The sequence below is a fragment of the Sus scrofa genome, chromosome 15, assembly GCF_000003025.6.
Source record: "Sus scrofa isolate TJ Tabasco breed Duroc chromosome 15, Sscrofa11.1, whole genome shotgun sequence".
In the NCBI taxonomy this organism is placed as follows: Eukaryota; Metazoa; Chordata; class Mammalia; order Artiodactyla; family Suidae; genus Sus; species Sus scrofa.
This window is the reverse complement of record NC_010457.5, coordinates 80,541,281-80,558,921: the sequence shown is the minus strand read 5'-3', so window position 1 is coordinate 80,558,921 and position 17,641 is coordinate 80,541,281. Positions and strand designations below refer to the sequence as shown.

The window sequence follows — 17,641 nt, the reverse complement described above, 5'->3', positions numbered from 1 at the left end:
AGTACTAGCCTCGTTTAACTCTTGAATAATCCTACTGAGTAGGTACCATTTTCTGCATTTTACTTTGGGAACTGCTGTTGGTTAGCTAAGCAGTTCGCCCAAGGCACCTAACAACTAAGTGTAATTTCAAGAGCTTTTTGCATAAGTGCAGTGCCACGAGATGTCCTCTGCCAGTTCTGAGACTCTGGTATTGTACAAATGCTTTGTTTTAAATGCCACAGCAACAGTAAATATCTTTAAGCAAATAATCTCAAGTAAGACCGTTTCCTTTCTAAGTCATTTGACCTTTTCAGAAGTAAGTTTGGTGACACTTCTACTTATATTACAAGGCTGTACTTTCAATGATAAAATGAATAAAATATGTTGAGTATGCTGACATATATGCTGTGTGTATGTGCGTGTGTGTGTGTGTGTGTGTGTGTGAGTGAGTGTATGAGTGTGTGGTGGGGGACAGGGAGGGGTAGATCTTACTCCTTTGGTAAAACTCAGTGTGGTGCTGAGGGCTTAGGGAAACTTTGGCTCTGAGATTTGAGCCCCTTACAGAGAGTATTTGTTAGAGATTGGTAATCGTGAGAGGAAAATCGGTACTTTTTAGTGAAGTGGATAAAGTAGAAAAGATTTCCCTTTTCCCCACAGTTAACCAAGGACAGGTAGGTGGGTCATTAACCTTGCCTTCATTTTCTCACTTTCTAAGAGGGTTTAGCCACCTATGCATTTGTACCAATTTTTCAATTAAACATATATGACAGTGTATTAAAAAATAATGTCACTTCATAGCAACCTTGATTTCTCCAGCAGCTGCTTGTTCAGCAAATGGTGAGTTTGTGTCCAAGCTCCCAGCTGATCATAATGACATTGGAGATGCTCCCAAGTGTCTTCTCTGAAAAATGCTTTACCCTACCCCCCAAATTATCCAACTCTTTTATCTGCAAGAACTCTGTTTCTGAAATAGCCAAGGACCCTCCAAGCACAGCAGAGACACAAGCCCTTACCATTGAGAAGACAACTCATAAGCAGAATTTGCTTAAGCTGTCGCCTTAAATGATGACCACCTGAGAAAAGAGCAAGGACTTTTTGAGAAAGCTGTGCAGCATGCCTGTTCTACATGTAGCTCAGACTGAGAGTGACAATGATCACGGACTAGGTGAGGCTGCTGCTTTGCTTATAAAGAAAAGCTTGTTTCTCTTCTCTCTGCTTGGCTTCCTCTTGGGTTGAGCAGCCTTTTCTGTTTCTTCTGTTGATTGCCTCATTGCCTGCAGCTCTCTGAGCTTGGACCAGAGGAGAGAAAGAAGCACAATAATAGAAACAAACTTTATGCAAAGGTATGAAAAGTTTCTAAAATGGCCAGAAGGACATGCTTGGCTTACAGGGGGGTGGGGCACAGAGATGCTGCGTTGTGCCTCGTATCATAAAATAGAAACTATGGGCAACTGCAGCTGTGAAAAGATTGTGCTAAAGAAACAGGATGGCTGTGGTTTGCTGTGAGCATCAATTTTCCTGTTGAGCATATTTACAGGAAGTTGAAGAACAAAGCCGACTTCATCTTAATTCTAATGGTGTTCAGATCTTAAATACATCCAACGAAGTTTGCCTCTTGGAGGAATCTCTAAAGAACAGAACCCAAAATAAGCATGAGTAGGAACCCCTAGACTACTGTTGTTAGCGGCAATTTGAGTTTTTGCTAAATGGTTTTATTTTTAACAGTGTAACTTGCATTAGAGTCACTACCTTTACAATGAATGCCTTTACAATCATTTTTTTATGGTTGCAATAATTCAGTATGAATTTAAGGGCCTTTTCTTATTAAAGCAGTGTTGAATTATACATATTATAAATTTCCTTCCGTTAATATTTATTGGTCAAACACTTGTAAATGCACATGCGCGCACATGCGCGCGCACACACACGTGTGTGTGTGTGTGTAAAAGCTGGAAATACCATCAACATGTTAACAAGAGCTATGTCTAGGTATTCTTAACCTCATCCCTTTTTCACCTAAAATTTAATTATTATCAAATGCTTCCTTCAGTGGTAAAATAGTTATGTTTTCTTTTCATCTTTTTTTTTTTTTTTTTGGTATTTTTGCCATTTCTTGGGCCACTCTCTTGGCATATGGAGGTTCCCAGGCTAGGGGTCTAATCGGAGCTGTAGCCACCGGCCTTTGCGACAGCCACAACGTGGGATCCGAGCCATGTCTGCGACCTACACCACAGCTCATGGCAACACCAGATCCTTAACCCACTGAGCAAGGCCAGGGATCGAACCCTCAACCTCATGGTTCCTAGTCAGATTCATTAACCACTGAGCCACGACGGGAACTCCTCTTTTCATCTTTGTATTTTTATATTGACTATTGTTTTTTAGATGCTACTTTTGGAAGTAGGAAAAAAAAATCTCTAAATAATCTAATCTGAAGAAACCAAGAGCACACAAGAAATACGTACACGAAAATGACTTAAGAACATTATATATGAAGTAAAATATCAATGAATGTAAATAAAAAGAAGATAGAAATGAGGGCAAGAGAGTATTTGGATCTTAGGATATTTTCAATTGTATTATTTCTGTTAAACCCATTCCTCATCCCCCCACACACATACACAGAGTGAGTGAATTCAACCTTTTTGGAAAAAAGTTTACTATCCTCCCATTTATTTTAGTTAGAATAGTATTTAAGGGTGACTTTTGGCAGTATTTATGTAGCAATATGCTTTATATTTTTGAATAGATCAAAGTGGTGATACTACTTAACAGGATAAGCCTGCTTCTTATCTTCTCTACTAGAACTTGCCCGATTCACCCCCACCCCCACTCAGGACTGGGGGCTGGCCTTCTGAGAGTGTCAGATGTTTTCATTGGACAGCGCTGGAAATTTCATCCCTCCCCCTGTCCTTCTGTCGTGTGGGCCTCACACAGCATAATGTAGGATGACTTTTAAATTGGCTGTAAGAAGCTAAGAAACAGTTTACTTAACTCACCAGTTCTTTTGATTGTTTTCCATTCGGAGATATTTTTGCTTTCTTACATGAGTACATGGAAGAAGAAAGCCTAAGTTTCCCGAGGCCACTCTGGACTGACGGATGAGCTCTGGTTGAGTGTCTAGTTGGCCATGCTATTGGGAAGATATGTCCGCTGCAGGGTGGGGAGCAATCCACTCTCTCACACAAGGCATCCCTCATAACCAGTATCATACATTTAGCAAATGGCTCCAGGCCACGAGCTGCCCTGCTTGGTCTAGTGTGCGGTGCTGCCTACTGCGAATTTAAACCATGATGCTGACCTAGTAAAACGGTGGTAAAACCAACAAAGCCATCCATTTCTCTGGGAAATTCCAGACCTTCTAAATATTGATGTAGTGTATGTGTGTGTGTGTGGTTTTTTTTGTGTGTGTGTGTGTGTTACAAAAAAGAACCAATCAGTGGATTTTTGAAGTCATTTATGCAAAATATTCTACTCTGTTCTCTCAACCTGTAGAGTCAGTTCCTTTATAAAAGGTTGGTTGGTGGATCCTTCACTTCAACAGTTTTCACCTAAACTGTGTTGCTTTTTCTAGTAATTCATTCAGTTATTAGATAAAACTTTGGCAGTGGCTCACATATCCTAGAGTTCAGAGTGATTTTGAATTTCTTGAATGTAGGACAATCCGGAGAGAGTTTGGGTGAGAAAGCAATTGATGGATTTTATTTGAAAGCCATTATCTTATCATTTCTGCAGTGACTAACAGACTTGATAGATCACATGCTTTATTAGAAATGGGTTTATTCACTTGCTAGGGCTGCCAAGACAAAGGACCACAGGCTGCGTGGCTCAAACTGCAGCATTTTGGTATCTCACAGTCTGGAGGCTGGAGGGCCCAGATCAAGGTGTCGGCCGGCCCGGGCCTCTCTCCTTGGCTGGCAGGTGGCCACCTTCTCCCGAGTCCTCAGGTGGCCTTTTCTCTGTGCTCAGCCATCCCTGGTGTCTCTTCCTTGTCTTACAAGGACTCCAGTCATATTGGATCAGGTCTCCACCCTAATGGCCTCAATTCAACTTAATCACCTCTTTAAAGGCCCTCTCTCCAAATTCAGTTACCTTCTGAGGCACTAGGGGTTAAACTTCAACATATAAATTCAACCCCTAACAGTGTGTGTGTGAAAACAGAAGACCCATTTCCATCTGTGGTTTTCTTTGTGCTCATAAAATTTACCACACAAGGTGAATATTTTAGAAAAGTCTGGCTTTCCTCTCCCTATGATGCAAGTTATTTAAACATTGATTCTCCAAAAGGAATTAACACTCAAAAATGTATATTGTTAGAAGGTTGATGCCTGGGGCAGGGGAGGGATCAGCGAATGGGTAGAGCCCTGGTCCTCCACCTTCGGGGGGCCTGAGTCCCTACAAAAGTTGACAGCACACACCTTGGGAGCCCCTGGTCTGGTCATCCTTCCCCCTATTCTAGGGCCTCTCCAGCCTGGTGCAGAGCTGCCTTTCCTGCCCTGCCGCCTGGAAGGACCAAACGGACGCAGGAGGCCAAGCCTCAGGCTGCCTCATTCGCTCAGAAATGAGTCCCCCCACACAGGACAAAGCCAGGGCCACAGCTCAGCCATCAGGACTGGCCAGGTGCTCGAGCGACACTCACACCAGCAAGACCCGTGCTCGCCTCGAGGATCACAGTTCTGGACCCATCTGTTGATTGCTTATGCAGTGGCCCTCCCGCACCCCTAATTAACAGACAGGCAGGGGTGCTCAGAGAGCTTAGTCTTATCCCAGGGTGTTCGGCAGCAGAGCAGAGATTCAAAATCACATTCTTCTGGGAGTTCCCGTCATGGCTCAGTGATTAGTAAACCCGACTAGTGTCCATGAGGACACGGGTTCGATCCCTGGCCTCACACATCCCTGGCTAAGGATCCCCTGTTGCTGTGGCTGTGGATAGGTCGTAGACGAGACTTGGATCTGGTGTGGCTGTGGCTGTGGTGTAGACTGGCAGCTGATTAGACCCCTAGCCTGGGAACCTCCATATGCCGTGGGTGCGGCCCTAAAAAGACCAAAATCAATCAATCAATCAATCAGTCATGTTCTCCTGACCCAGGTCTCACCTTCTTACAGGGATTCTAACCCTCTTCACTCACAGACCCCACTAGGGTCTGGTCAAGCCCAAAGGGCTCCATCTCTGACTGTTGTTAAATGCATAAACAAAATACAGCGATTACCAAGGAAACTAGTTATAGTGAAACAGGTACAACCAGATCTAACAGCAGATCTAAACATGGCCACAATTTCAAAAAAGGTCTGCAGCAATTATGATGTGAAAATACCATATGAAAAACTGTTGGTGAAAGGTTTCAGGTGTGGTTTGTGGCCTGCAGTCATAATCTAAGGAAATGCCTAACTTAGAGTTGGGGAAATAAACGTCCTTTTTTTTAGCCAAGCTCATGAAGCTCTGGATTCTGTCCCGAGACCCTGTGGATGTGAAGATCCAGGCTAGGAAGGCCTGGCCTGTTAGGATCTGTGCTGCCGTGGAGGCCCTTCTGTCAGGCCCAGTCCCGATGCTGACGTGGGCTGTCAACTCCGGGGGCCAAGGGAAGCCCTGGCTCCCCCCGCAAGGCTCAGGCCCAGGCCTTCCTTCACGGGCAAAGTCAGGGAAGCAGCCACCCGGTCTTCCCTCTGGCAAGCCCCTCTGCCAGGGACTGGTTCTTTGCCCAGGATGTAGAGCCGAGCTGGGAGCCATTCCAAGGCCGGCACGTGGCTTGTTTGGGTGTCCCCTCCCCCTCTCACCCCCACATATTTAGTGAGAACCCTGCTTGGTACCCAGTATGGGGGAGACTGCATGGAGTTCACAGTGTGGTGGGAAAACAGCCAGGAAGGGGGCCTGGTGGGGGGACATGAGGTTGGTCTTCTTTGACCCACGTGCTGAGTGAGATGGAGGGTTGGAGCCTGGGGTTCCTCACAAACTTCCCTCAGGGCCCAGCCTGGACAAGTCCAGACCAGCAGCTGTTCAGCTCGCAGGGAGCCAAGAGACCATCGAAGCTTCTGGAATCAACTTCCAGCATGAAGCGGGGAGGGAAGTCCTTTATGTGGAGGAGAGTGGGGGACGGGGGTGTTGGCAGGGGAGTAGCAGCGGTGGAGAGAAAGGAGAACTTGGCCTCGGAAAGGTGAGAGCGCTCACCCGCAGATCCTCCACCCTCCGCCCCCGGCTGCCCCTGTTGTTTATCGGAGGTGGCCAGTGGGGGCAGGCCTGGCCTCTGTGGTCCAGAGGTTTATTTATAAGTCAGTTCATGCACAGAGAAAAGTGTAATAGCAGCAACAGGAAATTATAAAACAATGAAAGGGGCTTTGCAGGGTCTCATCCCCCTGAAAACCTCTCTATTCCATAGTCTGGCCCCAGAGGTGCCCAGGACAGAAGTTCATTTTGACTTTGCAGCCATAGAGTAGCTCATGAGAACCAAACCCCTAGGAGGTTCCTGGTAGCTGATCAGAATCCACTTCTTCCTCAGTATAAGAGGGTGGCCGGTTAGGTGGTGGGCGCAGGACTGACACAGTGAATTAGAGTCTTGAGGGGCCTTTCATCATCCACTGAGCTTGTGGGTGATCCAGTCCCTGAGCACCTATCCTGGGCTCTCTGGGTGGACCCGACCACCTCCTTCCTTGATAAGCTGCCTCCTCCAGCTCTGTTCACCCCATTGCTTTGCCTGTAGCACCTTTGATAGTTGGACCTGAACCTTGTCCTTCCTCCTGGTCCTGGGACCTGAGTCTGAGGCGGCTGGAGCAATGCCCCCTTCATAGGGCTCCAAACACAGGCCCCCAGACACAGGCCCCCAACCCTGCCTGCCCGGCCCCACGGGCAACTGACTGGTGCCGCCCCCAAAAGACCAGAGTCAGGAACACATTTGATAAGAATCTCTGTCTGCGACAGGCTCTTTTGGAAAACCTGATTCTGATCTACTTTACAGGTGAGCTGCAGTCCTAGTTAGCTCTTTACTTGCTCAAAAATGCTTATCTAAAAAGAACAGGGTTCAAAAGGACCTGAGGTGAATGACTTCCATGAGTTACTTAGTTTCTCTGAGTCCTAGCATCGTCCTCTGTAAATGAGCGAGTCCTCTGTAAAATGAGCGAATCGTGCTGGTTTGCAGTGTGGTCATAGGCGTTTGAGACAATGGACATAAAACACCCTTTCTTATCCAATATACAGTCGCCTGTCAATCAATGAGGGCAGCTGTTCCTGCTCTAACGTTGTTAAAATTTCGTTTTCTCAATGGCCCTTGGAACAGAACTGTCCCAAATTGTCTTAATTCCTGCCTTCCAGCAGCCGTGTCCTCGCAGCTTTTCCCTTCCATTTCTGTTCACAGAAAGCAAGCCATCCAGCCACACTTCAGTATAGAGTGCAGCTGACCCTTGAACAGTGTGGGGACGAGGGATGCGGACCCTCCCTACAGTCAGCAGTACGTGTCCGTGGTTCCTCTGTATCTGGCTTCTGCATCCTCAGAATCAACCACCCACTGATGTGCCACACACTGGGATAGTTACTGTTGAAAATAATCCCCATCTCAGAGTTCCCACTGTGGCTCAGTGCTTAACGCATCCTACTAGGAACCATTAGGATGCAGGTTCCATCCCTGGCCTCGCTTAGCGGGTTAAGGATCCGGCATTGCTGTGAGCTGTGGTGTAGGTTGCAGATGTGACTCGGATCCTGCGTTGCTGTGGCTCTGGCATAGGCCGGTGGCTGCAGCTCCGATTCAACCCCTAGCCTGGGAACCTCCATATGCCGCGGAGCGGCCCAAGAAATCGCAGAAAGACAAAAAAAAAAAAAAAAAAAAAAAAAAAATCATCCACATCTGAGTGAACCTGTGCAGTTCAGACTCGTTGTTCAAGGGTCAACTGTGTTTGCTTTGAGGTGTAAGTTTCCCACATTAACTTTTTGTGGTTGAACTAAATGAATAAATTCTGAGAAATTGTTTTCTGCAATTGAGAGACTATTGAAAATAAAAGAAAGGTAATTCTGCTGTTTGATAGCCATAGAAACAGTGTGATTCACGTGTCAGTGTCCCAGGCTGCTCACCGGCTTTAAGGCTCAGACTTTGACCAGGCTTCTCAAATGCGAGTGCATAGGGATCTGGTTAAAAGTCTGCAACAAAGTCAGTGCAGGCGGAAGGGCTGAGATTTGACGCTTCTCACAGCTCTGGTTGAGGCCCTCCTGCTCATTCGGGACCCCTGCTGATCCAGGACCAACAAGGTCTGGGTGGAAGAAGCCGGGATACTTAGGGGTGAGAAAGTGGGTACAGGCTGGGGCCTGGGGCTTCTGCTGAGACCCAGATATGGGACCCCAAGGACAGGGGGGAAGGAAGATGGGGTTCGTGGCTGGCATAACTCCCAGGGCATGTCCTCTGTCCTCGCCATCACTTCTTCAGCCCCTGACATTTGCCAGGCTGCCCCCTCTGCCACTGCGATGCACCAGGGTTACTCTGCCCTGTCCTACAGCCTTGGAGTCTGGCCTTTCCTTTGTCCCCAGAGTCAGAGGTTTGACTCCTTGTCTCCCCTGCCTGCCTTTTGTCCACTTGGATCCTATAAGAAAATGCCAAGTAGCAGAGAGGTAGGAATCCAACTTCCTCCTCCATCCTACCGCCTTCCTCACCTTAGCCCTCTCCTCTCCCCAGAGATGGGGAGAGCTTTGAGGGCGAGGGCAGAGGTAGGGTCATCTCTGCATTCCTGCTGTGCGCCCAGAGAAAGTACAGAGATACAGCGCCCGGACAGAGAAGTACAGCAGCGGCCGGGAGCAAGAGGGGACTGGAGATGAGGGAGGAAGAGGAGCCACCTGAATGGTTGACATGGCCGGTATACATTTCTAGCAGCTTCCTGATAACCTCCCAGCTTAATCGGGCCGAGGGCCAGGGTCTTCCCCGCGTCCTGCTTTGGCGGTGGTGGAATTGAGCGGTGCGAGGTGCTGGGTTTTGCTTCCCGTATCTCCAGGCACTTTGGCCGAGAAGCCTCCTCCGCTAGGGTCCATCCAGAACCGTGACATCCTAGCCATGTTATAAAGGACTTCCACCTCTTATAAAAGTTGGCCCACATGAATAACTGTCACTTGGATGGGACAGGGAAAGGACGATTAGGACAGAGTGTTACTAATACTGCAAGTCTAATACCATGCTTTCTTTTTTGTCCCCTTTTTAAAAAATTACTCAAATGAATTTATCACATCTGTAGTTGTATAATGATCAGCACAATCCAGTTTCACAGGATTTCCATCCCACAGCCCAAGTACATCCCCCCACCCCCCAAACTGTCTCCTCCAGAGACCATAAGTTTTTCAATGTCTGTGAGTCAGCATCTGTTCTGCAAAGAAGTTCAGTCTGTCCTTTTTTCAGATTCCACATGTCAGTGAAAGTTGGTGTCCATGCTTTGTTTCTTCTTCTTCTTATTTATTTATTTATTTATTTATTTTACAGATTCATCAGCCAGACTGTTGAAAGCCTAACTGTCCAGGATGCCCGTCCCACCCCCTCCAGCGCCCCCGCCGCCGCCCACGTTTGCTCTGGTGAGTGGCTCTCCCCATCCGTGGTCCCTGCATGAAGCACGTGGAACAAACTCGAAGCCAGCACACATGTATTTGTTTTCAGTGTATTTGCATTCTGGCTTGACCGTGATACTACAGTAAGCTTTCTAGGTGCCAAAGGAAGCCAGACCCTGAGATGTAGCGGAAAGAACACAGAAGCATTTTGTAGTCTAAGGTTTCATGTGATGCAGAGAACACGCATGGAATGTGGATTCGTTAGGTTTCCTCTGCAATGTCCATCAAGGGAGACACATCCTGTTCATTTGAACACGCTGGCCCAAGACAGATTCACAGGAGTGGTTCTGCCCACTTTGCACTGTTTCCATTCTAATCGACTCAGGTTCTAGCCTTTAACCTCCGGGCAGGATATCCAGAAACCTGGGTCTCTCTGATGGCGCATCCATCAAAGTGTCCTCCAGACTCACTCCTTTCTTTTTCTCTGCCTTTCCCCCCACTTTCTTCTCTCTGTTTTTGACAAATATCCCCCATCTTTCACCCCCACACACTTAAACTCCCCCTTTAAATCTATCGCTGCCTCTCCATGGCTACTTTCCAAAGGCGTATCTTCTCAGGGCTCTCCTGGCCCCTGACAGTCTGTCCTCAGAAGTTAGTGCACCCTCTTCCAGGAAGCCAGCAGCTCTCTGCGTGGTGATCCGGAAAGGCTCCCAGACACAGCCCAGGGCGAAGACGTCCCCCAGCATGTGAAGCCTTCTCTGCTAAGGAGCCTCCCAGTGATAGGCCCTTCACTTTTCACTTGAGGAAACTGATGCTCAGAGGGGAACAGTCTCTTGCCCAGGCTTCCATGGGACACATTTATATAGCCCATCTCAGGTCTAGATGGAGGAACACACCATTAATTAGCTCATTGCTATTCCAAGTGTGATCCTCCAACTCCTGGCTAGAGTCCTCAAAACGCTAAGTACAAACATTCAGAGTAAGCACTAAGAAACACAGCAATCTGGAAGCTCCCGTCATGGCTCAGTGGTTAACAAACCTGACTAGTGTCCATGAGGACGTGGGTTCAATCCCTGGCCTAGCTCAGTGGGTTAAGGATCCAGCGTTGCTGTGAGCTTTGGGTGTAGGTCGAAGATGAGGCTGGGGTCTGGCGCTGCTATGGCCATGGCATAGGCTGGCGGCTACAGCTCTAGTTTGACCCCTAGCCTGGGAACCTCCATATGCCACAGGTATGGCCCTAAAAAGAGAAAGAAAGAAAGAAAAGAAAAACACAGCGATCTGATGGTGGGGTTGTCTTTTGTTTCTAAGATTTTATTTTGTGTGTCTTTTAACTAATTCATTTTTCCAGTAATTCATTGTTCTTTTACAAAATATTGGTCCAGGATGGGTTGGAAAATTTTTTTCTTTTTTCTTTTTTTTTGTCTTTTTGCCTTTTCTAGGGCTGCTTCTGTGGCATATGGAGGTTCCCAGGCTAGGGGTCGAATCGGAGACGTAGCTGCTGGCCTGCACCACAGCTCACAGCAATGCCGGATCCTTAACCCACTTAGCAAGCCCAGGGATCAAACCCACAACCTCATGGTTCCTAGTCGGATTGGTTAACCACTGTGCCACAACGGGAACTCCGGAAAACTTTTTTCTTAAAAAATTGGTCCTTCCTTAAATAAGTTTGAGAAGCTCTGATCTGGCTAACTCAGAAGGATTAGTTTATACTCCCCAGAAGTATAGGTTGTGTAGCACTGCTGGGTTGTAACATGCTTTGATCTTTTTTTAAATGTGCATGTGTTTAATGTATAGTCTAAAAGTTAAGACTAGCACCTCCTGGGTTTAATAGTGAGTTAATTTAAAAGAAAATGTCCACTAAAAAATAGTGTAGCAAATAGTATAGTAAATTGACTTAATGAAAAATGTTAAATAGGAACACAGGTTTCATGAGAAGGTGACAAAAATCATGAAAGTTGTACCGGAATGACTGAACTTTGGGAAACCCTGGCTTGTCCTGTCACCTGGTTTCTATCCGTCATTACCTGACTACAAGCAAAGTCCTAGAGAGACGGGATGTAGAGATGAGAAAAAAAGGAGGTTGGAGGCTGTGGTAGGAAAGCGTCCAGTGGAACAGTGCAGGCGAGGGTCCTGCCTCCTGAGAGAAGTCAACACCCAAGGGGGTCAGATGTCAAAATAAATTTTGAGGCAGAACAGGAGGGGAGGGAGGGTTGCTAATCCAAAACCATGAAGAGAACCAGTGTGAACATGTCACGTAACATCTTGGAGCCTGGAGTTCCCGTCGTGGCACAGTGGTTAACGAATCAACTAGGAACCATGAGGTTGCGGGTTCGGTTCCTGCCCTTGCTCAGTGGGTTAACGATCCGGCGTTGCCGGGAGCTGTGGTGTAGGTTGCAGATGCGGCTCGGATCCCGCGTTGCTGTGGCTCTGGCGTAGGCCGGTGGCTACAGCTCCGATTCGACCCCTAGCCTGGGAACCTCCATATGTCACGGGAGCGGCCCAAGAAATAGCAAAAAGACAAAAAAAAAAACAAAAACAAAAACCATCTTGGAGCCTCAGGTTTTTTTCATCCTTAAAAGGAAGACAATAGGTTAATTCGAAAAGCTTTTTCCCTGATGTCCAAGTCATGTTAGAGCCATAAAGGATGATCCCATTAGCCAAAGCAATCTGTCTGTGCAAAGAGCCTTCTGGAAATGACTGCGAGAAGCTCTTAAGAGGCTTGCTTCAGAGGAGGCCAGGGCGGATGGATGTTTTATCTATTAATTTTTTCAACTGAGATATAATTGGCATATAACATTGTACAAGCTTCAGGTGTACACCGTGTTTCTATTTTACAATGTAATTATCACTGTAGTTTTAGCTAAGCCCCTATCACATCATGAAATTAGCATTTCTTTTTTGGTGGTAGGCACAGTTCATTTCTGGTCTCTTGATGACTTTGAAGTGTGTCCCACAGCCTTGTTCATCAGAGTCACTATGCTGTGTGTTAGATCTCCAGAACTTGCTCATCTTGTAGTTGCAGGTTTATACTTTTTTTTTGCTATTTCTTGGGCCGCTCCCTCGGCATATGGAGGTTCCCAGGCTAGGGGTTGAATCAGAGCTGTAGCCGCCAGCCTACCCCAGAGCCACAGCAACTCAGGATCCGAGCCGCGTCTGCGACCTACACCACAGCTCCCGGCAACGCCGGATCCTTAACCCACTGAGCAAGGCCAGGGATCGAACCTGCAACCTCATGGTTCCTATTTGGATTTGTTAACCACTGAGCCACCACGGGAACTCTGGCAGGTTATATTCTTTATCAGCATTCCCCAGTCCAGGGAAGGGGCATTCTAGACCCCACATTCTCCATCCATCAGGTTATAGGGAGGCTTGGGGTCAGACTGCAAGACTTTGAATCTAAGCTCCTCTTATTAGCTGGAGCCCCGGTGATGGTTTAACTGTGCCTTAGTTTCCCTGACTCTAAATGGAAATCATGACTCCCAGGATTGATGATAATGAATTAATATAAATAAAATGCTTAAAATGGTGCCCGACCCATAGTAAGAGCTATATAAATGTTAGCTGTTATTTTCGTGAGCAAGTAATACTTTATCATTTAAGACCCTTTCAGCTTCACACACAGAGATTCTATTTCACCTGCTTCAGGGTTTGTCTTAGCTCTTCCTCTGCCTCTAACTATAAGGAATAGCTGGGTCAGGTATCAAGCTAAAACCCGCGCAGGTTTATTCCTTGTGGCTTTCATCGGCACCTCTGAAATCAGAGCCGTTCAGAAGGGCTGGGGCCAACCAGGACTCACATCTGCCAGAAGCACCTCTGGGTTTGGGGAAGGTGGCGGTCCCTGGGGCCAAGCTGGACCAAGCCCGTGTCCAAGAGTGACAGCCACAGGCATGCGCCTACTTCTGAGTTCATTCGCTGGGCTCCTAGTGTCCCCACTCCCAAAAATAACCCTGAGAAAATAAAATCTCAATTTCACAGTAAGCTCTTTCCCAGGAATTCTAAATTCTAAAATTACTGAACATACCCAAAGGCTTTAAAATAGCCCACCGTTGTCTGCTATGCAGTTTCCGTGGGCTAAGCTTTCAAAGGGATTAAACATCAGGAACACCTTAGGCCAGAGGGACGTGAAGAGAGTTTGGGTGGGTAGTGGGAATGCTGTACTTTCTGACTGCAGTGGTGGCTACACAATTGTACTTGTTTGTCAAAACTCACAGGACTATACACTAAAAGGATGATCTTACTATATGTAAATTATACCTCTGGTATGCCTCAAATTAAAAAGAAAAAAAATCTCTGACAATGTAAAGAGGGAATTATTTTCTAAAATTTGATGGATTTAAAAAAATAGAGCTGACCCTTTTTGCTAAAGACAGTTTTCCTCTTGCACCAGTTCCAAAAGACAGGAAAGAGAAGCTGTTCTTCAGAGAACATTCTAGAGAATGAAGCTTCATAGTATCCTTGCAGATTCCTCTCAGACTTAAAATCACCTTCTCATTTCCAGCCATCCAACCCTGGCTCTGTCAGTTACAGCCAATTGTGGTTTGAATTTTCAGAGACTTTTTTTTTTTTTTTTTTTAATCAGGGACTGACTCTTCCTGCATTAAAAATGAATGTAATTTATTGCTGCATCTGCTCCCAAACGTCTGGGTCTTAAAAAGAATGACATCGGGTCTAAAACTTGCGGAGAATTTACAGCCTCTTGCCAAGAACCTTAATGACAAGCTTCCAATACTCTAACTGTCCCCACTGAGTGTTATAGCACATGATTTTAATTCAAAAGATGAATACGCGTTTGCATGGCTTCCTTTCAGGCCAATACAGAAAAGCCTACCTTGAATAAGTCGGAGCAGGCTGGGAGAAATGCTCTTCTCTCTGACATCAGCAAAGGGAAGAAATTAAAGAAGACGGTCACCAATGACAGAAGTGCACCGATACTGGACAGTAAGTGAGAAAAATTCTTTCCATGGAGATAAATGGTTTATGACCTAATAATCAACCCTACCCTTGGTTAACAACAGCTGCAAAGCTAGCAGAATAAGGGACTGTATCTCTCATTGTAGGCCATGGCTCTGGCTTGGGTTCCCTCTAATGCTGCAGGAAGCCAGTATAATAATTCTTTGTCCAAGACACACACAGCAGCGATTCTCTGAATTATTCACAACACTTTACAGCACTTTCTGGAAATTAACTCCTTGCTTGTCTTAGTGCAGAGCAAAAGGCAGCATGAAATATAGCAAGAGCCCTGGTCTTGCAATCAGAGGGTGGGGATTTGAGCCTTGACCGTCTCCAGGCCTTTGTCTTTATTTGTGAAATGGTAGATAATAACCTGATCGACTGCCCTCACAAGTTTGCCATGCACATCAAATGAGATAATGCTTCTGAAAGTGTTTTGTGGAATATGGAGTGTGTAATTCAAGTGTTAGATATGATTATTAGGAATTTGGACTGTACAGTAGAAAATGGACAGAACACTGTAAACCAGCTATAATGGAAAATATAAAAATACAAATGTCATTAAAATAAAAAAAGGAATTTGGAAAGAGAGGAAATGAGATCACAGCTTTGCTTATCTGCTCACTATAAATCTGAGAGCCTTTCTAGAACAAGGCAGGGTGTATATAAACAAGGACCCACCATACAGGGCTACTTATTATGAAGCATTGTAGATGACTGAATCTACCAGAAGTCAAGCATCAGGCCTCAAGACTATCGGCTGACACTCCTGGACATTGCCACTGGCAGCCAGATGTCCCAGAGTTCATGCTAGACCATAGATCACATGCGGACTCGACGGGAAATAGGCTGACCCTCCAAAATCACCAGAGGGACTTTGCAAACAAGTGAATAATGATGCAGGATATTAGCTAAGTGGAGGATTAGAAGTGCTTAGGAGGAATTTCTAGGAAGAGTGCCTGATGAGTCAAAGAGAAGGAGTTAGGTGAGAACATTGGTGTGGGAGGAAGGTGGAAGCGCAGAAGACCGGGACAAAGACCTTTGAATGTTGCTCTGCACCCCCTTGTTACCCAGGCAAGGGGGTGCAGAGGAGAAAGCACCACACTTCAGTGGAACGAAGCGGTCTTTCACTCTCGACAAAGTCTTACCTCTGGTCGAAATGCCCACAAAACTGACATGGTTATGGTATTATCTATCCCTTAGTCCTGATCTGTGTCACAAGATTCTCCCTGGGGGGAGCCCAGCACAGTTACATCTATCTGGGGAGTCTTTGTCCAACAACCATTGAGCTATGGTGCCTTGTATGGGGCCAGAGGAGCTCCACAAACTGCCAGCCTCTAGAACAGAGCCTAGCAGTTCTCTTCCCTATGAGAGGGAGCCTAGGCTCTGGAGAGGTGGATGTGAATTCCCTAGATGTTGAAGGAGAATGGACAGTCTGGGGCCTAATCCTGAATCCACTAGCAAAAATTCATTATGTTGTTCAAGATCCACTCCTCCTCCCATTAAATGGAAATAAGTGTTGGCTCTCCCTTCCAGCTCCTCGGTGATGTTCAAGAATGCACTTTGCTTGGTAGACACAAGATGCAATTCAGTGCATGCCCTTCTTGTCCATGCACTTAATTAGACACCAATGCTATTGTCACAAGCTCTTTGCAAGTGGCCAAGTCCATCCATGGTTTTGTATTTGTTTGCCGGTGAAACCTCCCTGGCTGCTATATCAAAATGTCGACCACGGTTATACATTATAACTCTTGAGGTCAGTTTTGTCCTGCAATTTAATTGCTAACAAAGTGACCTAGAACCAGTTATCTATGCTCCACTACTTTAGCTTCTCTATCTGAAAGATGCACAGATGTTCCAAGAACACTAAAGGATGACGTCTGATAGAAGAGTACTTCAATCTCTTTGAATGTCCAGTACCATGAAGTATTCAGAATGTATCATTTATCCATGAATAATGTTTGGATGGCAAGGGCATTTTAATATTACTGGCAATAATTAAAATTAGCAACAATTTTAATTTTGTATGGAAGCAATTTTGCATAGACTTCCAGAAATTGTTATTCTAATCTGATATATCTTATTAGGTGAGGTAATTCTTGTGAGCTCATTCTCAGATTGTTTCTTCCATCAACAGAGCTCCCATAAGTATCCCAGAAAGTTCCACACCTAGAAAAGAGAGCTGACACAGACTCATCATAAATCTAATCCAGAAAAAAGGAAAGCACAAATGAACAAACTAGATCTCAGAAAGATTGAATAAAAGATCTAAAGCAGATTTTTTTAATTAAGTCTGCTACAATGAAGTTATATGCTAAAACATTTTGAAATCTTAAAGAAATTAAATTAAGGACAAATTTACCAAAACTTACTCATGAAGCCTCAATGACCAAGGAAAAAGTTGAAAACTTTATCAAATTACTTTTTATCTAAAGCTTTAAAGCCAGGTAATTTTATCAATAAATTATTTCAAATTTTAAGAAACTGCTAATTCAGGAGTTTCCCTTGCGGCTGAGAGGATTAAGAACCCAACTATGAGGATGCGGGTTCAGTCCCTGGCCTGGCTCAGTGGGTTAAGGATCCAGCATTGCCACAAGCTGCAGAGTAGGTCATGGATGTGGCTTGGATCCAGTGTTGCTGTCGATGTGCTATAGGCCAGCAGTTGCAGCTCCAATGCGACCCCTTGCCCAGGAATTTCCTTATGCCGCAAGTGTGGCCCTAAAAAACAAAAAGAGCCAATTCAAATACTGTATAAATCATTCCTAAATATAGGAACACATGGAAAGCTATCTAATAGGTATAATGAGACTGGCAATGATGCTAATATCAAAACCTGACAAAGGAAAGCACATGTACACAAAGAAAGCTTGACATGTGGCAACGCCCAAGGCATTTTTAACCTATCACTTGGTGACAGAGGGATTCCTACTGACACCTAGTGGGAAGAGGCCAGGGATGCTGTCAGCATTCTACAACAAAGAATTATCTGGAGTTCCTGTTGTGGCGCGCAGTGGTTAACGAATCCGACTAGGAACCATGAGGTTGCGGGTTCGGTCCCTGCCCTTGCTCAGTGGGTTAAGGATCCGGCGTTGCCGTGAGCTGTGGTGTAGGTCACAGACGTGGCTCGGATCCTGTGTTTCTGTGGCTGTGGTGTAGGCCAGTGGCTGCAGCTCCGATTCAACCCCTAGCCTGGGAACCTCCATATGC

The 17,641-nt window shown here is 45.8% G+C and overlaps 1 protein-coding gene across 4 annotated transcripts in view; it reads left to right on the top strand.

The window, feature by feature from the left end:
- The window catches only part of WIPF1 (WAS/WASL interacting protein family member 1), a 125,431-nt gene that overhangs the window by 87,541 nt on the left and 20,249 nt on the right, over positions 1-17,641 (top strand). For all 4 annotated transcript variants that reach the window (XM_021074983.1, XM_021074985.1, XM_021074984.1 and 1 more), the window contains 2 exons: positions 9,423-9,511; positions 14,293-14,422. In XM_021074983.1, coding sequence (XP_020930642.1) covers positions 9,461-9,511; positions 14,293-14,422 — 181 coding nt within the window. In that variant the 5' untranslated portion in view covers positions 9,423-9,460. The remainder of the gene's footprint in view (positions 1-9,422; positions 9,512-14,292; positions 14,423-17,641) is intronic.